Source organism: Phodopus roborovskii, unplaced genomic scaffold (genome assembly GCF_943737965.1).
Source record: "Phodopus roborovskii unplaced genomic scaffold, PHOROB, whole genome shotgun sequence".
Classification (NCBI taxonomy): Eukaryota; Metazoa; Chordata; class Mammalia; order Rodentia; family Cricetidae; genus Phodopus; species Phodopus roborovskii.
In genome coordinates, this window is record NW_026126480.1 from 21865374 (window position 1) to 21889028 (window position 23655).

The 23655-nt window shown below is 46.7% G+C and overlaps 1 protein-coding gene across 1 annotated transcript in view; it reads left to right on the forward strand.

Moving 5' to 3' along the window:
- Nucleotides 1-20883, forward strand: part of Parva (parvin alpha) — a 158158-nt gene extending 137275 nt beyond the window's left edge. The window contains exons 7-13 of the mRNA XM_051192698.1: nucleotides 3520-3578; nucleotides 4602-4621; nucleotides 5748-5809; nucleotides 6426-6494; nucleotides 9063-9164; nucleotides 10258-10330; nucleotides 17800-20883. Coding sequence (XP_051048655.1) covers nucleotides 3520-3578; nucleotides 4602-4621; nucleotides 5748-5809; nucleotides 6426-6494; nucleotides 9063-9164; nucleotides 10258-10330; nucleotides 17800-17876 — 462 coding nt within the window. The 3' untranslated portion in view covers nucleotides 17877-20883. The remainder of the gene's footprint in view (nucleotides 1-3519; nucleotides 3579-4601; nucleotides 4622-5747; nucleotides 5810-6425; nucleotides 6495-9062; nucleotides 9165-10257; nucleotides 10331-17799) is intronic.
- The last annotated feature ends 2772 nt before the right edge of the window (nucleotides 20884-23655 follow it).

Genomic DNA, 23655 nt, shown 5'->3' on the forward strand with positions numbered 1-23655 from the left:
TGGCTGATAGACAGGTACTCAGACTCCTTGTCATTGAGCTCTTTGCCTTTATTGCCTTTGTGCCCAGCATTTTGTGGCCAGCCCAGAGCATCCTGGGACAACTGTCTTCCTAAAGAAGCCAGCCCATCTCCACTTATATTTTGAAATGCTGCTGCAGGAAAGACAGGGATGGATGAAGGATGAGGGACCACAGAGGATTTTGAAGTTGGTTGAACTGCTTTGGGATATGCAACCTAAGGCCATACCAAGAGCAAACCCTGATAATAACTGACCTCTCAAGGCAGCTTAGTGCAGTTGGCTCAGTTGTGAACAGTGTACCCATCTGCCGCAGGGTGCCAGTGGTGGAGGAGACTATGGAGGGTGCTGGGGTGGGAAAACAAGGGAGATTCCTAGCCCCTCTTCTCCATTTTGCTCTGAACCTAAAACGTTCTAACAAAGGTAAAGACAAACAAAATAGAAAACAGAAACCTGACGTCTACTGTTAACTCAAGAGTGCTTTGGTGATTAGCTAGCACAGGCACTGGAAGTCCTTAATAATTGTAGAACTATACATGCAGTCGTTCAGTTCATGAATGGTTCTTCCGTTGCTAGTAGAAAGAGAGAGATTTCTAGGTAAACTGGCCTTTCACATCTTCTGTGACCACTCTGCCTTCTATAGATTCTTTGTTCGTTTATTGGATATTTTAGTTGTTTTTCTGACCAGGTATATGACAATTCTCTAATAGAAATAACAAAACTTGCCTGTTGCTTTACTGTGATCAAAAAGTGGGGGTTGGGGTGGGGGTGAGGTGGATTTGAGCAGCAGAGTCAGTGGGAGACTGCTATTTTGAAACAGTGGTCCCTCCAAGCTCAAATCTCAGACCTTGTTTAGAGCTCAATTATCAGCCATCAGAGGCAGTTGTTGGTTTAATTTCTGCTGCAGGGACTTTTGCTAGGGTGAGGACATGGAAAGAGTATGGTGTGTGTGTGTGTGTGTGTGTGCGTGTGTGTATGTGTGTGTGTGTGTGTGTGTGTGTGAGAGAGAGAGAGAGAGAAAGAGAGAAGAGAGAGAGAGGGAAAGAGAGTGTGTGTGTGTGTGTGTTAAGGTTTACAGGGTGATTTATTAAGAGAACAAGCTCAGGAGGAGGACCCAGAACTGATGAGAAATACCTGGTGTGATAGTGCAGGACTGTACCAGCACCAGCACCTAGGAAGCTGAGATTAGGGGGATTGCTGTAAATTTGAGGCTAGTCTAGACTATGTAATGAATTCTGGGTCAGCCTGGGCTACATAGTGAGGCGTTACTTTGTTTTGGTTTTTGGTTTTGTTTTTTGTGTTGTTTTGTTTTGTTTTGTTTTGTTTTGTTTTTGGAGACAAGGTTTGTGCAGCCCTGGCTGGAACTCACTTTGTAGACCAGGCTGATCTTGAACTCAGGGATCAGTCTGTCTCTGCCTCCCAAGTGCTGGGATTAAAAGCATGCACCACTACCACCTAGCCCTGTTTTAAAGCAAAAACAATAATGAAAACCAACCTTACAGAAAGTAAGCTACTAAGCTGTGGGGTGGTCTCCCCAGGGATAGTTACAGGGCTTCTGGGGAGGGCTCCCTCTGTAATACCCGCTCTCTTCCCTTCTATAGAAAAGCATTTTGTTACATATGAACTGAAAAGTAGATTTCTATCTAGAAGTGGCCTCCCAAGACTAGGATTCTCTGAGCCCCATGTGGAAATTGGACATGCTTCACACTGAATTTTGAACAAATCCTGATTTCTCCTCCCAGGTCCCTTCCGACATTCATTTCCTGTTACTTCCTCTCCGCCTTCATTGTCCCTTCCTGTTCTAATGCAGAGAATCTTGACTCTTTCCAGTTTGCCTTCCCTTCTGTGAAAGGGTTCTCCCGGAAGCTAGTGTGTGTGTCTATTGAAAACAGGAGCGGATGTTTCCGAAAGTTTGGGGACAGAAGGCATGTTTCAGCTGATCCTCCGAAACTCAGAGGTCCCTTCTTTGTTTGGTGGAGGAAGAGTTGGACTGAGACAAGGTTTCATTTATATAGCCCAGGCTTGATTCAAACTTCTTGGTCCTGCTTTAGCCTCCAGTGTGATGGGACTAGATGTGTGTGCCACCACACCCTGGCTCAGAGGCCCCTTCTCAGTATTAATTTGGGCTTTGGGACAGTGACTTGGCTCTGCCAGCCTTTTATGGTGCCCAGACTACCCTGCAAGGGTCTGCTGCTGGCTGCAGAGGGACCTGGTCGAATGAGTCTCCTGGCATCCATCGGAAGGTCATAGGGATCCCTTGTGTTCTTTCATTGGCCACAGGTTCAATTCTGTAGCCACACTAAAGGAGCGCTGCCCAGGAATTAATGGCAGTCACCTCCCCCTCGAGTGACATCTTCCCAGTGTCTCTCTTCTTGGAAAGTATATCTGACCACCTACCTGGAAGTCCACATAGTACTGAAGGCCAGCCTGGGCTACATGAGTCTCTGAAAAGAACAGAGGGAGAAGAGAAGGAGAAATAAACTGGCTAGACAAGGCTCAAGGCTTTTCCCAGCATGAGCCACGTATCTAAGAAGCACATGGTGCCCACTCACAGAACCCATGCCAGCACCAAGTGGAGCCTACTGGAACTAGAGGGACCTGAGAATGTCACCCTTCAACTCAGCACAACTGTGCTACTGAGTCACTCCATAGATTAGTGCTGCTCTCAGCCTTCATTCTGGAAGCTTCTTTCTGCAGTGGGCAGCAGTCAATGCAGATTCATAACTGTGCTGAGAATAGGTGACTGTTGAGTGCTCAGCCCTAAATAAGAAGCCCACAGCAATGCCCTCAAGGCCCAGGGAATATCACCAATAATAACAGGTTCAGTGGGATGTACATGTAGACATGAAGCTGGCAATAGTAATGGGTTTGGTGGTATATATACACATAGACATGAAGCTGGGAGTGGGAAGCATTGAGAGGATCCAGGAGGGGTGAACAGAGGTGGATAGGATCAAGATGTTGTGTACATGCATGAAATTATCAAAGAATAAGTTTAAAATAGTCAGGAAATTAAAAGAGCTCTATGGTTATTGGGTAAAAGGCAAAACAAAGCATAAGTCCCCTCTACCTCTGTCTGAATTCTCCAAGCTGCCCTGCACACCTCCATCCAGCCGCACAGCTCTGCAGTACACAGTGGCCTCCCTACAGGGCCCCAGCTGGAGGCAGACACACCCAGCCATCATTTCCATTGGGTTTGCTGTGCCTCGATGCCTGAGGCAAACAGCTGGCTCCCAACAGAAATCTTCAATAAAGAAAGGCAGGCTCCACCGTCCAGGAATCGGCCTACTTGTTTGGACTAAACACCAATTGCACTCACTCTGCCGTGATGGTGCAGTTGGGGGGGGGGGGCCTCAGGTCACTACATTCTCACTTCTTGAATCTTCTCATCTCTTGACCCTCTTGTAAAAACATCACATTGATAACCTCCTCCAGGTCAGGAATACCAACCAGTGTTTCTGTGTTGCTAAAGCCTGTTTTGCTCTCTTCTCTTTTCCATTCCAGAAACGAGAAGGGATCCTCCAGTCTCGACAAATCCAAGAGGAAATAACTGGTAACACAGAGTATGTCAACACCATTGTTGCCAGCGAGTCTGTAATGGAACACAGATGTTTCTCTGCAATTCACCCATTTGCTGATATTTAGTTTTCATTTATTGGGATTGCAGGAGGGATTAAGCTGCAGCCGATGATTATAGCTTAGCCTTTTCCTTGCATTCAAAACATGCCTCTTGCTGCTTAAGGTACAGCCTTGGGTGGGGAAACTGGGAGAGGGGAATTAGCCATGATTGAAAATTCTAATTTTGTGGCTCTCCAGGAAAAAAAGCATACCCCCCAAAAAGCTAACCAGCATGAAATTATCACGTGGTAAACACGGGGCCGAACTGAATTGTTAATCTTCAAAAGGATGCCGGTCTTTCTTCCTTCTTAAGTCTGATTTATTTGGTCACGTGCCATGACCCAGAAAGCCCTCTCTACCTTACAGATGTCTTTTGGGTTTTGGCTTAGTTTAGTTATCCTATTTATTTTTAGAAATTTGAAGATGAGGAGAAATAAAAGGTTTTCCATGAGAGTGGGGAGAAGTTTCAGATGGCAAAGTGCATGCCACACAAACATGTATGAGGACCTCAGTTCAGATCCGGAGCATCCATGTTAAAAAAAAAAAAAAAAAAAAAAAAAAAAAGTCAGGCATAGCTGTGAGCTTTCCTGGAATCACACAGCATCTAAAAAGGTTGGAAGAAAGGGCCTCATTAGAACTTAGTCTGACTGTGTGGTCTGTCACCTGTCTCTGGTGCTTATTCGCTTAGACCATGACTGTTTCTCTGCCTGTGAATGAGGTTCCAGTCCCTGCCCTCTCAGAGACACTGTCCTGGAACAGTGACAAGTGTCACTTGCAGGCATCATAGGAGCAAGACAAAGCCAACCTCCAGGCAGTCAGCCATTGAACCCAGACAGTGAAACCCCATGCTGGTCTCTCAGATCTCCTGGCTAGGCATCTTCAACCTCTGCTCCTCATGTAGCCCAAGCTAGCCCCAAACTGAAACCTAACTCTATAACAGATTTTTTTTTCCCCTCTTTTTCTTCCAGGGCCCTTTCTGGAAGACATGGTGAGTTTTGTGCCCTTCTCCAGCTTGGGTGGCCTTATTGAAGCTAGTTGGTTCTGTCATCTGATGCGTTTGCCCCAGCTTGGGGACACACTGGCCAGGTTGGGAGGGACAGCTGAGTGGCATAAAGGATACTTACTTGTCAACAGAGATTTGACCCCAGTAGGGAAGACTTACCCTGTGCCTGGCATGGAAATTTAGGAAAAGATGTTTGAACACACTTGGGAGATAGTTCCTGGCCTCACTCCCTCTTAGTCCCCATCATGATTCTCATCTCCTAGAACTTCAGGCTTGTTTATGGAATCCTCAAGGGTTAGATCTCTCTCTCTCTCTCTCTCTCTCTCTCTCTCTCTCTCTCTCACACACACACACACACACACACACACACATACACACAGCTTCCTAGCAGTCTTAGCTTTGCCCATCAGTGTCAAGTGGAAAAGGCTGGCCTTGGGTCACAGGCCCTTCCTTCCCAGCCCAGCTTGCTTCTGGAAACTCTCCCCACCCCTGCCTCCACACCCTTCCACTAGGTCACCTCTGGTTCTGGGAATCTGGTACCATAGCAAGAAGTATCCCTGCCAGGAGTATGGCTTAGCTATGTTCTATCAGCCTGATTCTTGGTGAATTCATGAAATATTTTGATTATACTAAAAACTGCATTAGGAGAACAACGTTGAAGTCTATAGAAAACATGTTTTCATTCTTACCACTCGCCCCGGGGAAGGCTTATCTTTCAGATGATGTTTTATAGAAGGGGAAATGGAGGCACAGAGGGTTGGCACACTTGGAACCCCCAGAAAGAAACTCTTGTTCTATCTTAGAAGGTACTGGGCCCTTGTGTCCTCATCTCTGCCCCTATCAGGATAATTGTCATGAAAATTAGCCATAACAATTTGATAATTGGATAACAAATGGCCAGTGGATGTCAGAAACACTTTAGAACTGTGACAACATCAGGATATGTGGAATAAAAGTGAAGAGAAAGGACCAAGCCCAGGTTAGGCTGCTTAGCAATGTGTCACCCGGTGGACACACACAGTAAGAATTGAGCATAGATTCCCTATGGTAGCCGACCACATGGCTTCCAGCAGCCCTGCTCTGCACTTCATGGTATGTTTCCCTGTTTTAGAACGTGACGCCTTTGACACACTGTTTGATCATGCTCCAGACAAGCTCAATGTGGTAAAAAAGGTAAGCTTATGGTATCTGGGGGCAGCAAGGGCTAAGACCCCACAGTGCATGAAGAAATCTCAGTTTGCACCAGGGGTGTCCTGGGCACCTCATCCCTCTCTTGGTCACTAGTTAGTCATCCAGGGCCCTTCTGCTCCCAGCAGGATGCTTACCCTGTCTTCCTACTCACACTGACTCCAGCTTTCTCTGCTCCTCACATAAAATTCCTCATCTGCGTGGGCACAGGAGATGGTACCAAAGCAGGGATCAACAAGAGGACTCGGAGGGTTTTGTCTCTTGCTCTGTTCTTTTTCTTTTCTTTTCTATTCTTTTCTTTTCTTTTCTTTCTTTTTTTCCTGGAACTGGCTCTACAGAATTTACAGAGATCCACCTGCCTCTGCCTCCCAAGTGCTGGGATTAAAGGTGTGCACCACCACTGCCCGGCTTCTCTTGCTCTCTTAATTCCCCTGCTGCCCACCCTGGCCCTTGAGCAGATACTCCACCTGTCATCCTGTCTCCCAGGGCTCCCCTGTCCCTTTCAGCCATATGGCTACCTAACCAAGAGCCTCTTCGCTGGCCCCAGGCCCCTTTCACACGTGAAGGCCTCCATCTCAGAACCTTTGTGCTTCCCTTTCAGACCCTCATCACGTTCGTGAACAAGCACCTGAATAAACTAAACTTGGAGGTCACAGAACTGGAGACCCAGGTGAGTGACAGTTCCAGGGACCAAAAGCTTTCCAGGCAGAGGAATGGGATGGGATGTGAGATGTGAACTGCTCAGAGAGGTGAACCAGGTGGGATGTTTTCCTCAGCTGTTTTTAGAAAAGCTGCAGTGACACCCAGTACGTAGCCAAGCTCACTCTCTGTCAACCTCTGAATAGCTCCCTCGTGTCTCTTCAGAGCAAGTACACTGGCCTGGATCACCACTGTCCACTGGTTGGATGCAGGCAGTTTTACCATCAGTATCTACTATATTCATCTGTTTAGAGAGGGATCATGAAGTGATGTGGGCTGGTGTGGAGCAACTAAGATGGGCATGGCACATGATTATAGCGTAGTCACTCTGCTTCCCCCTGCTCTGTGTTGTCTGCCCCATCCCCTCAGCCCCTTTTTAACACAGCCTTTAACACTCATCCTTTCTTGGAATGACATCGGTGGAGTTTGTCATTCATGTATATAATATATTTAGGTCATATCCACCCCTACTCCCCCTACCCAGCTGCTCCCAGACACTCCCACCCTTCTCCTAACTTTATGTCCTACTTTTTTTTTTTTTAATAACCTACTGAGTCCAATCAGAGCTGCCCATATGCACAAGGGTGTAGAGCCATCCACTGGGCAGGGCCACCTACCCAGGAGTCACACTTCTGAAGAAAACTGACTCTTCTCCCACCAGCAGCCATCAACTTCCTACAGTTCTGGGGCATTCTGAGCCTCACTTCCGTTCAGGCTGGCATTGATGATTTGAAAAAGACCCAAGCAAACGGTTTGTAGGTCATCCAAGCTGCTCTCTGTCCACCCCAGCACCCCTAGGAGACATTTTCGGGCATTTGTCTTGTTAGCACCACTGTGGTGGTAAAAGAGGCCACCAAGGTAGTGTCTACTGGACTCTGACTAGAACCTGCTACGTCATTTTCTACCTTAGTACTTAATGACTAATCTGAAATTTGTGCACTCCCAGCCTCTGATTTTGAGTGAACTGTTGTTGGCTGACGTTCAGTGTGTGTGTGTGAACCTCCTGTCGTCTACAGAGCCTACTCCAGTCTTCACTGAGCTCTCTTCCTGTGTGTCTGAACTCTGGGATAATCTGGAACATTCTAGAAAAGCAGCTAGAATGTTCTCTGGAACTTCCCCTTGACTCAGGGCCAGGGCTGCTGTGCCAAAGGGTGCTGTTTGGCACTCTGGCATCTGTCCACAGGTCCCACCCAGCAGGACCAGCCCAGCAGACAGGGAGCCACCACCTGGCTTTCCCTCTGGGCAGAATCATCCTAAACCTTCTGGCTCAAAGACTGGCTCAAAGGCATCAGCCTACTCCAGCCACAGCCAGGCCCAGGCTTGATTGCTTTGATCCACACAGATCCTGAGCTCTGCTCTCTGGGACCCATACAGGTGTCATGGGATACCATGCACCAGCCTCACCAGCATGATCTGACCCAAGAGAATATTGAGGAGCTACTCCAGTTCCTCCTAGGTTCTGTATGTCATCTGCATCACCCTAGGAAGCTTCATGAAGATGCTATAGACCCAGACACTATAAACCTAGTCGTTTTCATTCTCCTACTAGGGCAACTACAGGAAGTATAGCTTGCAAACCTTAGCATCTGTGGTCTATATGTGTAGTGGCCCATCATCCTCTGCCAGTGCTAGGATAACAGATAAGCATCTGACTATGACCTGTCTGTTCACCTTTACTGAATCCTCCAAAATGCACTCAGCCCCAGACCACCACTGCCCTGATCACCCAGGATGCAGAGCTCACCTCCCTAGAACAAAGCACTCTGTACTTATTCCAAGAGTCTGATACTTTGGCTCAGTTTCTCAATCCCAGTAGTTTACTTCCCTTTAAGGAACCAGGTCTCAAGCTCCTTTCCATGGTCCTTAATAGAGTTCTGTTTGGTCAGCAAGAATCCCAATCACTTTGCCATCTTTCAGATAGCAAAAGCAATAATACTTAGTAAGTGTTGCTCACATACCAAGCAGGTCCCAGGTGCTTTATAGATGTTGTATATAGTCCTCATTCTAGCCCTGTGGAACAGACACTACACAGCAGTACCCCCATTTTATAGGTGAAGAAAATCAGGTGCAGAGACAGTTCAGGTCCCACAGCTAGTAAATAGGGCTAGACTCAGAACCTTTGTTTCTGTCAGCTTCACTGGTCTGCCTCTGAAATCCCAAGGAAGCCAGAAGTCACCATGTTCTCTGTTCAAACAACAAAGGTACTGAGGACCTTCATGTCACTGTCCTTGCCCATGTCTATCATTCCTACAGACACCTCCATACAGTGATGTCCCTTCCAATAGTCAGGGTGGCCTTCCTCTGTAACTCGCTTTTCTTAACCTATAAAGTGGAGGTATAGCAGTTTGGTGTCTAGCCCACTGGATTAACTGAGGAGTAAGACAGATAACACACAAGGTAGCTGCCACACTGCCTCCCTGGTGAAGCCCCCCACTCCAGCCACTGGCCCTGGACAATAACCTGCCTATGTAGGTGGCCTTGGGCAGACTGATTCCAGGGAGGTGAGGGGACTCATGCTGACACCTGGCTCTCCCTGTAGTTTGCAGATGGGGTCTACCTGGTGCTGCTCATGGGACTCTTGGAGGGCTACTTTGTACCCCTGCACAGCTTCTTCCTGACCCCGGACAGCTTTGAACAGAAGGTAAGGGGGTGGGGTGGCCTAGGGGAAGCCCATAGCCCTAGCCCCGCTTATCTCTCCTGGGCCTGTCTAGGAAGAGACAGGCGGCCTCCTGGCCAGGCCTTAGCTGTTTGGAGAGGGACCCTCTTTAGTAACAGTTGGGCTTGGCATGAGCCACCTGTAGACTCCAGGCATGCTGAGCACCATTCTTGCCTTTTGTCTGCCCCTGCTTCCCTAGCCATGTGCTCCTACAGAAACACAGCCAGCCTTGTCTCTGTGTCAGAGGTGACAGTGAAGGTAGCTCCAAGGCCAGTTAGCCCTAAGGCCCATGGCCAGACTGGTTCTTTTTTATAATGTGTATGTGTGTGTCAGTGTCTGTGTACACATGTGTGTTTAGGGGTTGTAGAGCCCAGAAAAGGGCATTGGACTCCCTGAAGCTGGCATTTGTGAGCCACATGGGTGCTAAGAACAAAACTCACATCCCCTTAACTGCCGAACCATCTTTCCAACCCCTGATTGTTTTCTATTTTGATGGGGTAAAGAGGAACATTTGAGCTAACATTGTACTGTAGCCCAGACTGGCCTGGAATTTGCATTATAGTGAAAACTGACCTCAGACTTACAGCAGTATAGTAGTGTATGCATGCACACATGAATGCCTGCATGCTGCCAGAGATTGAGCTGAAGTATGTCTCCAGCCCTTTTGTAAACAACTGGGTGGTTTGGTTTGGGTTTGGCCTATCCTGGTTCTGCAGTCCCAGGGCAGCCGTTATCCTACTTGACCAAACAAAAGACATTTGGCCCAAGGCAGAGGTCCCCTTGAACTTGCTTTGCCATCTGATTCTAGCGAATGTACGCACTGTTATCCTTGAGTTTGAAGGCCTTGTCAATTGATGCAGGAGTTGGGTGGGCCAGAAAGAGCCCCCATGGCAGTGGCTAAGTATAAGAGGCTGCTCTCTGCAGAACCAGCCCACTTTCTAGCCCACAGCTATGATACAAGGCCCCTAAGCTTCCCAGGGACTGGTCCTAGGTTCCTGGAATCCTGGGATCCTAGGGTCTCTGAGTTCCAGGGTCCAGGAGGTATGCAATGACATATCCACTGCATCTGTCTTGCCAGGTTCTGAATGTCTCCTTTGCCTTTGAGCTCATGCAAGATGGAGGGCTGGAAAAGCCTAAACCCCGGCCAGAAGGTATTTTTCCCTTCCCTGGGTCTGTGATAATGGGGTGGGACCTTCATTTATGGGATCTGGGTGACAAATATAGTAATCTCTCAGTTTATATGGTCAGCTGGTTCTAAAACTCTGCAAGGATATCAGAGTCCAGGACACTGGAGTCCCTTATGTAAGATGATCTTACATGTACATAGAATCCAGGCACTGCCTCCTGTACATAGTTAATTACATCTATTACTATGTAAGTGTTATGTAAAGAGTTGTTATGTGGCTTTTTTTTTTTTTTTGATGAAATAATGACAAAGGGAAAATATGACCTGTTTAGTACAGATGCAGAGTGTGTGTGTGTGTGTGTGTGTGTGTGTGTGTGTGTGTGTGTGTGTGTGTGCATATGTGTATGTGTACCCATATACACACAAAGGACAGAGAAGAACATTGAGGGTCTTCCTCTATCACTTTCCACATTATACCTTTGAGGCAGGTTCTCTCCCTGAACTGGAATCCTTTGGGTTTGGTTTGTTTTGTTTTGTTTTTCTCAGATAGGCTAGCAGTCAACAAGCCACAGCGATCCCCCCATTCCCAGATTGCTGGGGATATGAGCTCAGGTCCTCATGGTTGGGTAACATACACTCAACAACACTGAGCCATCTCTCCAGCCCTGAAAACTTCCTAAAAATATTTTCCACATGCTGTTGTCTGCATCTACACATGTGGAGCCCACGGATACAGAAGGTTGGCTGTGTGAGACCAGGAGAAAACAAAAACAGAAGAGAATGTATGATTGGGCACACCTGGAGTGCTTATGCTTGGCTGTGTGAAAGTGGGAGGCATGTCACTGTTGGTCATTGTCCTGGTACACACTCTTGTGTCACTCACTGCAGTATTCCATGTAATCAGTACCATCAAGTTGACATTGGGCTGCAGATTATGTCTGTCAAGTTGGAACTCGGAGAAGAGTGGCCACAGAGCCTTGTGCTTGCACCTTCCTGGTCACTAAAAGGCATGGGGACACACAGAGGTTGTGGCTCCTACACCATGTTGCTTTGTTGCCTCCAATCCAAGACCTGCCTTCCAGACCCTGCACCCACAAGGCTGGCACTTGTCTAGCCAGCCTGGAACCCTGTACATCATTGCACACAGTAAAGTTTAGATGGCCCCTGACCTCAAGGTTCCTGCCACCAACCAAGGAAGGAAGTGTCACTAGCTGCACACACAGCTAAGAGTCATGAGAGTGGTTGAGGCAGAATACAAACAGGAGGCTGTGTGGATGCAACAGGGTCGGTCTCTTTTCTATTTGTGTGCAGTAAGAAAGTGTGATGCACCAAAGACAGTCAGAATACAGTAGAAAGACTGGCAAGAACCAAGATCAACATCAGAATGAATGGATGAGCCACAGACCCCACTAAGGACAGGGACCCTAGTTTGTGATGCCTGCAGGTCTATCAGCTCCAGGGGACAAAGCTCAATGCTTTATTCCTTCATTCTCACTGTGTCTCATGTCCATGATTACCCCTAGGGGAGGACCTTTGGAGTGAAGATGCTCCCAGGAACACTCTCCCTAGAAAGACAAGATTGCCTAAACCCCACCCAAAAGAAAAAAAAAAAAAGATTGTATATTCCCAATGTCCCTATGGATGAGCTCTAGCATCCTGCAGCAGCCCTGGCACCTGACTTAGAGAGTACCAGTTTCACTTTCTTATATTTTGGGTTGTGAGACTAGCCTTTAATGGATGAGCCATCTCTCCAGCCCCAGCTTCATTTTCTGTGGTTGGATCCTTGAATTGCTTCATGGAAACTTCCAACCTGCAGGCTGGAGAAACATGTCCCAATACGTTGGTGTTTGGGCCTTTGTTTCCTTTTAGACAGCGAGATTTTCTCAGTGCCAATCTATAAGACTGTTTTGGTATATAGAGAGGTTTCAAATGTGATTATTGACCCACTTAATCTAAGACTTCCTAAGCAATGGCAGTGGAAAAACACATGTATCTTATTTGTTGTTGCCCTGGGCATCGTGCCCATGCAGAAAATTTCCAGTGCATAAAGGGGGGCTGAAGTGGTGCTCTGTGAAGCTGGACTCTGAGCAGCAGCTCTCAGCATTCCCTCTGGCTTCTGGGCTTCTACCTGGGAGAGGTGACATGGCAGACATCGGAAGGGATTCTTTGCTGATATCACCAGATCAAAATACCATGGTGGAGGCATTTCTCCTGGCAAGATTCTGAGGTCAGGGGTCCTCAGAGCTCTGTATAATCCCCTGTTACATCGCAAACTTCTGCCACCTGGGCTTCAGAGCCTGCTGGTGCTCTGACACGCTTAAACTGAAGGTGAGCATCACATCCATAACTAATGGAGGGATTGAATACCGGGTGAGAAATGCTGTAGAGGCTGAGGTAGGAGGGTTGTAGGCTCAATGCCTCTCTGGGATTTAGAGAGTGATTCCAGGCCAGCCTGGGTTACCTAGCAAGTTCAAGTCCACCCTGGGGATTTAGTGAGACACTGTCTCAAACTAACATGTAAAATGAATAGGACCTCAGTTTAATACCAAGCGTGGGTGGGAGAAGGGAGAGGAGATGAGGAGAGGAAGGGAGGGGAGAGGAGGAAAACCAAGGAGGAGAAATGAGAAAATTGGTATAAGGCTGGTTGGTGGCTTGATATTGAGGGGTACGTGTCTTCAAATACACATGCCTCAGTGTTCCCACATTCAAGTGGACTCATCATCAGATATAGTCAGGATCCCAGAGTGCCAGGCAGGTTGGGACTTAGGAGAAGCCCAATGCAGTCAGAATCAAACTGTGGACAACCAACAGATGGGTGACATATGCAAACCATGGGTGTCTGGCGGCTGGGACAGGCTATGTGGTGGCAGGGCAGTTCCATTGGTCAGCTCAACATGGGTGGGCTTGGTCTATGGCCAAAAACGTGAAAGCTGCCCCAGCCCCATTCCCCATAGTCCTGGATACACCATGCAGAGCTGACATCAACAGCTTCCTCAAACTCTGATCATCACAAAGGCATGGAACCATAGAAACTGCAGGCTCAAAGGTGAATGACCACAGCCATGCAGTAAAACTGTCTCCATCTGATGTTTCTGGGTATCTCTAACATCCTGCATGGCAAGCAAAATATTACATGTGCCAAGAGTCCCCATACTATTCTTAATATACACAGTACTTTGGCAAAAGAAACTTGGCAGACATTGAGCTGGTGATCGTGGGATGTGAAGATCCTTCCAGACCATTCTGTGGGGAGCCCCCACATCACAGCTATCCTGATAAGCTGTAAGAATGTCAGTGTGGTGGGGTATGAGAAAGGTTTGCCTGGCTGATTTGGACTAGATGGTAGAAAGGGGCTGTAAGCCAGGGCATGTGGGCAGACTCTACAGCAAAAAAAGCCAGCATGAAGGGTTCTGCACTGAGCCATAGGAGAAGCCAAGTCAGCAACTTGACCACATCCTGAAGAGACCAACTGGGGACTTTTGACACCTAGAACTGGGAGGTGACAAATCTGTGTTGTTGGCCACCAGATCTGAGATTATTTGTTATAACAGAAACAAGAAGTAAGCATACCCAATGGTCCCATAGAATCATGCACAACCACAGACCAGGAGAGAACTCCAAGATGATCCATGGTAGAGAGTAGAGAGTTCTTACACATTATAGGTGACATCGTCTATCAGTACTGACACTATGAGAAATGGTAGGAGGTAGTCCCCAGAAAACTATAAATGAAGCTTCTATGCAATGTAGCAACCCCGTTACTGGGTATATGTCCAAAGGAGATGAATTGAGTATGTCAGAGACATACCTCCATCTACCTGTTCACTGTGGCTCAAGTCACAGGATCAACCTGTGTCTGTCAGTGGATAGACAGATAGGAACTATGAGATTAATTATTGAGACAACATGCATAGGCTTGGAGGAAATAAGACAGATACCAAAGACAAATGCCACACCATCTTTGTCATGTGCAGAATCCAAAGGAGGTGATCTCACAGAAATCAAATGTGGGATGATACTCACCAGAAGATTGGGATACAGGGAAGCAGATCAATAAGACAATTTTTGAAATAACCATGTTAATTACATTGTTTTAACCATTATGTAAAAGATACCCAAACAGAGACACTTCATGGAAGCCCACAACTATTGGATAATTATTTTTACTTTAAAAAAAAAAAAAAAGAGCTGGGTGGTGGTGGCCCACACCTTTAATCCCAGCACTCAGGAGGCAGAGGCAGGAGGATCTCTGTGAGTCTGAGGCCAACCTGGTCTACAGAGTGAGATCCAGGACTGCCAAGGCTATTATACAAAGAAATCAATCCTGTCTCAAAAAAAAAAAAAAAAAAAACAAGGAGGGGCTGGAGAGATGGCTCAGTGGTTAAGAGCCCTTGCTGCTCTTCTAGTGGACCTGGGTTCAATTGGCAGGTTACAACTGTCTGTAACTCCAGAGAATCTGGAACCCTCTCATAGACATCCATGCAGGAAAAGCACCAATGCACATAAAAATAAATCATTAATTTAAAAAAGGGGGGGGGGCTAGTGAGATGGCTCACCAGACAAAGGTTCTTGCTGCAAGTCTGAAACTGAGTTCCCCTGGAGCCCGTGTGACAGGAGAGAACCTCCTTCCTAAAGTCTTCTGATTTCCAATCATACACATATAAATAGATGAAGGTACACCTGTAACATCCTCAACATGCATGGCTCTTGAACAGGTAGAGTCCCTGGTTCCTGGAGAAGGAAGAAGAGATGGGGAATCCTTTCCCTGGGCCCAGGGCTGGTTTCTCCTGGAGCTCTTTGGCTCTGACCTGGTTCTCTTAGTCCCAGCCCACCAGACAACCAGTGCCTGTGGACTCTAACCCAGAGACCCACAGTTTAACTGTGTGTTCCTGAGAGTGGTCCTGGACCAGCCTATACAGGCACACTGAATTGCTCATCTCACAGGTCATTCAACCCCGGCTTCGGTGGGCTCTGTCAACATAGCACGAGTCTCTGTAGATTCTCAGGCACCCACAGCCTTCCCCCTGCTGAATAGCTCAGTCTCTCATACTCTGCTAATTTGCCTAATTTGCCTGGATAGCTGACCAGTAGTTGGCTAAGCAGCCACCCCTTCATCCCTATATACCTGATCATGGTGAAAGGGATAGTATCAATTCAATGCAATCAAAAAGCAAGTCTTCTCTGTGAATGGTGACCCCCTGCTGTTATGCAGCAGGCGCATGACGTAGCTGTATGCAATAATAGCTCTGTTAGTGAGCAAAGGTGAGAAGACTGGAAGGAAACCATGTGTCCTTAATGTGTTCTAGGTAATCTTCATAAACTTGCCTAGTTTTACCAGTAAGAAAACAGAGAAGTTGACCACTGGGATCTCATGGGGCAATGGAGATGGGCAGCAAACCATAGTAGACATTGGGTTGAAATAAAATGGCCAGTGCAAATGTCTTCCTATGCCGAACATTGGCTTTCCCTGTCAACTTCAGAGTGCACTTAGCTTTAACAGGCATAGAAGGGACTGAGTTGTTTAGAGCACTTGCTGCTCTTCCCAAGGACCCAGGTTTTGTTCCCAACACCTACATTGGGCAGCACAAGCATATATAACTCAACTCCAGGAGCTCTGATGCCCTCTTCTGGCCTCCATGCGTCCCTGCACACATGTGGTGTGCATACAAGCATTCAGGCACACATACAAACCCACATTAGAAAGAGGAGGGGGGAGAGAAAAGATGAATTCCCAGAATTCATGTATACCTGCCTTTGCGAAGCTACCCCAGTGAGCAGCCCACAGCCTCCTGTGTGTTTACCGTGCTGTGAGCACTTCCTCTGGCTGTTCATAGCTCTGCAAGAGTGGAGAGAATGGGAATGGGCCCAGATGCCATAAAACTGCATCTGGAAGGAGGTGATTCTGATGGGACTTGGGGCAGCACGTGCAGGGTACCATGACAGGGCTCGGCCACCAGTCAGGTTCTCAAATGGAAACTGAAAGGGGGGCAGAAAGTAAAATGTTGGGTTCCATGCCTCTCCAGATGTCCCAGTGGCCCGTTCTCTATCAGCAAGGCATTTTGGTGTGCATCTGGACACAGCTGGAACAGAGCAGGATTGGTTTGCAACCAAGATACCAGAAATCAGACATGAGGGAATGCTAAGACAGTCTGCAGCTTGGGACCCTCAGCTTCCAGCCACTTAGTGCTAGGAGTCTTATGACTATAGGAGCTGCAGCCACAGCCATTACAGCCTCAAGGCCAAGGGAACCCCCCTGCCCAGCCTATCAGGGGCTCTGATTTCCCTGATGGAACTTTGGTCCTGGGGACCAGCATATAGCCATAGTCTCACCTCCCCCACCCCACCCCCAGTGGCTCTGTGCCATCTTTCCCATCTCGAAGCCCAGGTCAGCCGTTGGCTTAGGTCACCTGCCTCATGTGACCTACACACTCATACCTTTAAATACCATTTCTATTTTTAAAATGACACAGGAGCAGAGCTGAATTCCCGACCTAGGTCAGGACAGGAGGAATGTGCTCTCCCATGTGCCCTGCACGCCCTCCTTTCCATAGCACAGTCCTCTCCTTGCCCAACTTCCCTGTCTTAGGGCACCTGCTATCCTGACTTCCCTCATCTCAGCAGCAGCACCTGCCACCCTTGTGTTGCCGGAAGGGGGGTTGTTGTTCCTTATTTTACTGCCTATGTGTGCATTCCTAAATAGCAGAATTCCTTTTTTTTTTTTTTTTTTTTTTTTTTTCTTTCTTTCTTCCTTTGTTTACTCTGGTTCTTAAAAGAATGGCTCACTGAGGAAAGGCAGAGAAAAAGAAGGCGCAGGAGACTACAGAGAATAGAGGGGTACCCTGGGATGGATGAGTGGACAGAAGGAAGCAGGAAGAAGTTAGTTCCCAGCCTCCCCCTGTTCTGTGCAGGCCTGTGCCCTCCGCCATCCTCTGAATAACCCAAGTGCTGCTGGCGTCATAATTTTTTCTCCTCCTCCTCCTTCCTCTTCCTTTTCCTCTTCTTCCTCTTCTTTTTCTTCACCTCAAACTCAGAGATCTGTCTGCCTCTTCTTCCAAAGTACTGGGATTAAAGGTGTGTGGTACCACACTTGGCTCAAGTGTCTCCTTCTTCACAAACACAGGTAGAACTGTGATGAAGGTGGAGACGAAGGGGAAGAGCCTTAGGGACAGATGAGACTGGACATAGCAACCATGAACACCCTTCTTTCCTGCAGCTGCTATGTCCATGGAGAAGTCACACTCTGGGGTGACAGCCATATTTCTATGAGACTGAATCCTTAGCACCTGGCCTCTTCCCTTATGGCTTGCTTGCTCTGAGTTCTCAATACACACCAACTCATCCTTCCACATGCTCCTGCCCCTGATGGCCATGAGTCCCACATGAGGACCGTACTGGGCAGATGAGGATGAATGCTGGATGGTAGGGGACCGACCATCAGTTCCAATTTTGGAGTGTGGCCCACAGAAGCCACTAACAAGTTTTGTCTCTCCACAGACATTGTCAACTGTGACCTGAAGTCCACGCTGCGAGTGCTCTACAACCTCTTCACCAAGTACCGGAACGTGGAGTGATGACCCAGGCTGCCTTCCTGCCTGCTCTCTCACTGCAGGACATCTGGACCAGCTTCCCAACCGCCTTACGCTGCTTGCTCCTATCTCTTGCTCTATGCTCTCCCATAAGCCCAGCGACCACCCAGAGATAGTGGACATTAAAATCAGTAAGGCTAACCACATCTGTAGGCCCTGGGGACTGACCTAGCAGTGACTTGGGAAATTGTCCCCATTCATATTCAGGTCCCAGATGTTCCTACATGTGCCGTGGGAATCAGCACAGCCTAGATACTGTCCCCCCAGAGCATAGCATTAAAGATCAGAGTTAGTCCCCACACAAAGGGAGGTCTCTGCTGTGCTCAAGTTCACTAGCCTCATGCCACCATTAAAGGAGATGTCATTCTCCCCTTTTAAAGATGAGGAAACTGAGGCTTAGAGATTTGGAGATTTGCTACTCATTAGCATATATTTTCCTCTTTGGGCAACTTACTGGTTAATAATTGGTGAACTGCATTCCATTCTGTGTGTATCCTAAAGTGTGTGCATGTTCGAACAGACTCGCCTTACCTGCATATACCTGCTTCCTCTAGCAGACAAGACACTCTGATCTCACCCTTGGGCAGGCCAGGTCAGGGCTGGGTGATTCGCACTAAAATTGCCAAATTGAATTTAACTCAATTAATTGTGTGTGTGTGTGTGTGTGTGTGTGTGTGTGTGTGTGTGTGTGTGTGTGTGTGGCAGAAGCCGTATCCCTCAAATCCTTTGTACAAATGAAAATTACCCTTAATTCCTTCAGATTGGTAATAAGCCCACGCTCGGGTTGCAGGATGACATTTGGGAAGGGTTCTGTTTGGAATTAATAGAGTGCCCATTTCGCAGCCTTTTTGCTTGATTGCATGTAATGGATGTGCCCTATATTTTCCTGCAAAATAAGTACTCAATTCATTATCGTTAGGCAAATGTAGGGTATACTTGCACATGGCAGAGAGCTGGGCACAGACCCATTGGAGCATCGCCTGAGAAGTAGGGCTCGTCAATGGGGACCCTTGAACTTTAAAAAAAAAGGACCTCCTTTTTGCCTTCTAATTGGTCATTTAGACCATTCTGGCTAAGTCTGCCCACATGCAATTACTGGCTAATTCCAGTTGAGGAAAATGTCAGTCATTTAAACCAAAGCTCAGCATCTAGTCTCCTCACTTGGGTGACTCAAGGACTGCAAGTTATAAATCTCCTCATGCAAACCTGACTTGGAAGGAAAGTTCTGCTGTGCCAGTCTGCATCTGTGTCCTGTAGAGAAAACAAAGGTGCTGATGGGTAGAGGGAGGGCCAGACTTAAAGAGAACAAGAATTTGAGTAGGGGAGCTGGATACTGATGTATCCCCTCAGAGACAGAGCTGCTAGTATGGTCCTTGGCCCTGTGCTCTTCAGTTGAGAAGGCCTTGGGATAATGACCTATATGCTACTGCTGTCCTCGCAAATCTCATAAATATGCCAGGGAGTTACCAGCTTGGGTTGCCTCCTCCAGAAGTGTGTTGACCACCTTGTCACTCCTTGTTCTCACTGGAACAAGATAACCTGACGAAAGCAATTTAAGGGAAGAAAGTATTGTTTGACTTATGGTCTAAAGGCACACAGCCTGTCATGGAAGGAAAGTTGCAGCAGGAGATGCCATGGTAGGAAGAGCATACAACCCGGCTCCCTCACCTCACACCATGTCCGAACAAGTCCAGAACAGACAGGGAGTGGGGCTGGGCTACCACAAAGGCCCTCCTCCAGACACTCCACTTCCTAAAGGTTTCAGATTTCCAAAACGGTGCCACCAGCTGAGACCAAGTGTTCAAACGAGCCTGTGGGAAACATTTTCCACATTCAAACTGAAACGTCTAGTAAAGCCTCCATAGTTTAAGGATTCACCAAGATGGCTTTCCATAACATTCCACGTGCTCTTGTTTCTTTTTTTTTTTTTTTGTACTGACCATCCAGGGCAGCTCAGAACCCAGAACATTTAGATCTGCTGTACACCTCCCTGCTTTCTTCTAGGAATTGTTACTTAGCACTGTGAGCATCTAAGATGCGAAGGCAATGTTCTGTCTTATGTTGATCTGTGTGTACAAACAGAATTCTTTTTTGCATAATTAATGAAATATCATATTTTTCATTAGATTAATGTTGGTCTCACGCTCTTTTAAATTCCTGGCAGGCAATTGGCCTCTGTGAGCAGCACTGAAGCAGAGTGAAATAAGAGGCCTGCATCCACTTGAACACACTTTGCTCTAGGGTTGTGCCTTGTTGTCCCTGATGCTCAAGCCATTAGTACATAGTACCTTCCTAAGAGCACTCCTCTAGGGCTCTGTGTTACCTCCAGAGCTCTGAAAGTTTCTTAAAAGCTTGCCAGTGTACTCAGCAACTGGGCGTTGGGACTAAGGTCTTTGCCTCAGTCCAGAGTCCTGGACTTGTCTGATATATAATCCTGTCATGTCATGGAGATGGGTGTTTTCCTTTAGATTCTAGGATCATATACTTCAGACATGAGCGTGGTTTTGAAGAAGAAAGAGACATCATCATTATAAGTAATCAAACAACCTTCATCTCCTAAGGAAATAGAGGAAGGAAAAAACTGAGACAGAAATCATGCTGGCTCACAGTTTGAGGGCATGAGGGAAGGGTGGAGAGGCAGGGCAGCAGGAGTATTCAGCAGCTTGTCATATGCAAACAGGAAGCAGAGAGAGACAATGCTGGTGCTCAGCCTGCTGATTTGTTATTTAATCTGGGACCCCAGCCTATGGAGTGGTGCCACCATGGTCAGGGTGAGTCTTCCCACCTCAACTAATCATCATTGTTAATAGTTGGTACATAAGTTAACACAGAATTCAGAAATCAGGAACAATGTCTGATAAAAACCCTAAGTATGCATCTCGCCTCTTCCCCATCAGTCTCCACTCTCCAAGGAGATGACTCTCTTGATCCATTTCTTCTGCATGATTCCAGAAATACTCTGTGCAAATAAAGCCTGAATGTACATATAAAATATCCGCTGTGTTTTTTCCAATATAGATATCTCCTTATAGATTCTCTCCTATGCATTGTTTTTCATTATGTTAAATCTTGGAGATGGTATTCAAGACATTAAATGAACCATGTTAAATCTTCTAAACTGTTTCTCATGGAGGATTTACACGCTTTGAAAAATAAGAATCTGAGTGCTTCATTCATCCAAATGCATAGTTCTAATCTGCTTGAGGTAAAAAGGAAACCCCAGTCCAAAAGCAACATCCTCAGCACAGAACTGAAGACATCTCATCAGAGCAGCTCATGCTCCTGGAACCAAATTTTTCTAAGTCTTCCTTTGGAACATAATGGTAAATTGTGTGTACTTTTTTTTCCTCATGGCTAATGATCTGGGATTGGGACCCAAAGTCTTATACAAATTAAACATCCTCTACTGTGAAGCACACACACACAAAACCCAATGTGTATGATTTGATTAAGGTTTCATTTTTGCACTCTATTAGGTCAACTAATTGGCAATTGACTAAGAAAGCCTTTTAAAGGTTACTGCATCCCCTGCAATATTGTGAAGTCCAGCTGCCTGCCAGGCTACAAGAAAAGACACACTTCTCATGTGCAAATAGACTTGATCTACCCCCAAGTCTTGGAGAAAGCTTCTTTATCAGCCACTCACTAGCACAGTCTTGAGTTGTTTGCAATTTCCAGCCACTGCCATAGGGACTTTTTAATTATGGATAATCAGCATTGTCATTATCAGCTCATTTTGTTGTGGGTTGCTTGGTTAACCCTACAGAGGATATTGGAGCTTATTCACATCAACAGAATCCAGGGCTGTAATTTTCCAATAACTAGACTCCCTGACATGTATACATTGTGGTTCCCATATGAACTACCCTTCTCCAGTGTGAGAACACATGTATACATCATCCACTCCCTGACCCCCAAATTAGTGCTAATTTATTTTTCCACTGGAAAATGAGGCTAGGTGGAATCCATAGGTCAGATGGTTTCATGCTAAGTAGAAAACTATTTAAGACTTGCCCCATCTCAAGAATCTAAGATGGATATACCCCCATCCTACTCTTGCAAGAGGAGTCTACCCTCACACATTCTCTAATCCCAAAAATGCATAAAATCTCTCCCATCAGATTCACTTGAACTACTAGAAAATACAAGATAGTCATGCAAACACTGAGAACAGGAGAACCACACTGAGGTACAGTACCACATGGTTGATTGACACACTCTTTGTATGTGCGTGGTTTCCTTGCCTGTATATATGCACACAGACCTTACAGATGTCAGAGGACGGCATCAGATCCCCTAGAACTGGAGTTCCCAATGGTTGTGAGCTACTATGTGGATATTAGGAAACTCAGGAAGAACAGCAAGTGCTCTTAACCTCCCAGCAGTCTCTTCAACTGAGAAAATACAGGAGGCTGTGCATAGGTCTCTCTCTCTCTCTCTCTCTCTCTCTCTCTCTCTCTCTCTCTCTCTCTCTCTCTCTTTCCGTGTGTGTGTGTGTGTGTGTGTGTGTGTGTGTGTGTGTGTGTGGTATGTTTGAGTGTGCTAATGCTTAGTCTTCCATAAAAGGTAAATTTGAGTACCAATTTGTGTAGTATCCCCAGGACACAAAAGGACAACCATATTAAAAACTATGGAAGAGGTCACATTTAGATTTGGGGGTCCAGAGAGGTTTGTGTAAATGTGACATTCTCTGATGTCACATCTGTGTCTCAGCTGCTGAAGTGAGGGGTCCTCCATTCATTCACACAGCACAAGGCAGGAGAAAGCTCAACATAAGAACTGGCCGAAGACCAGAAGAGCCTCAGTGCAGAGCTTGCAGAAAGAAGAACCATCTGGTCACTTGATAGAATGCAGCATTTACCACACCAACAATGGGAAACACTAATATTTCAAACCTTCCTGCTGTGTGGGCAACAATGACACATCCCTCACCTTCCTTCCAAACGTGGCTACAGATCAAAGAGAACTGAATAGAGGAGGTGAAGTGTCCGCCCACCCCCCACCTTCAACCTGGCCTCAATCCATTGTCACCTCCCAGAGGCTTCAGAGGGGGACCACTCCTGGGTCACCCTGATCTCTCTATTGTCCATAGAAAAAGGGCTAGAGAGCCCACAGCCTGGAGGAGTGTCTGGCAGGGTAAATAAAGGAAAGGAGCTACTGGTGTTCCATGAAGACAGTGCCCTAACCTTGTCCCTCAGATGATACCTGCTTCCTCCCCATATAGCTCAAGGAATGCTACAGGACACTGCAGGCTAGCCCAAGATTTCAAAATCTGCAGATGCTCAGGTGTGTCATAGAAAATAGTGCAGTATTTATATATGATCTTACACAAAGTTTCCATGTGTTGTCCTCTTGTTATTTACTATACTACAGCAATGTGAGGAGGCCCCTGCTGTATTATTTGCGATCTTCCTGTGCTTTAGTACAGAGATGCAGTTTTTTCCTGCACATTTAAAAAATTATATTTGTTTATTGTTTATAGGAGAGGTGCATAAGAACCTGCCACAGCATCCATGTGGAGGTCAGAGGAAAGCTTGTGAGAGTCTCCTCCCACCAGGTGAGTCCTGGGGGTTGAACTCAGGTTGCTAAACTTGGCAGCAAGTGCCTTTACCCACTTGAGCTGCTGTTCTTAGAATGCATGGGTACAGAACCTACAGGTGTGAGTAGTTGATTTATTGTTAAATTTTTGGATGTGGGTTAAATAATTTCATTTTCAGGCTGGCAAGATGGCTTAGGGACTAGCCATCAAACCTCATGACTCGAT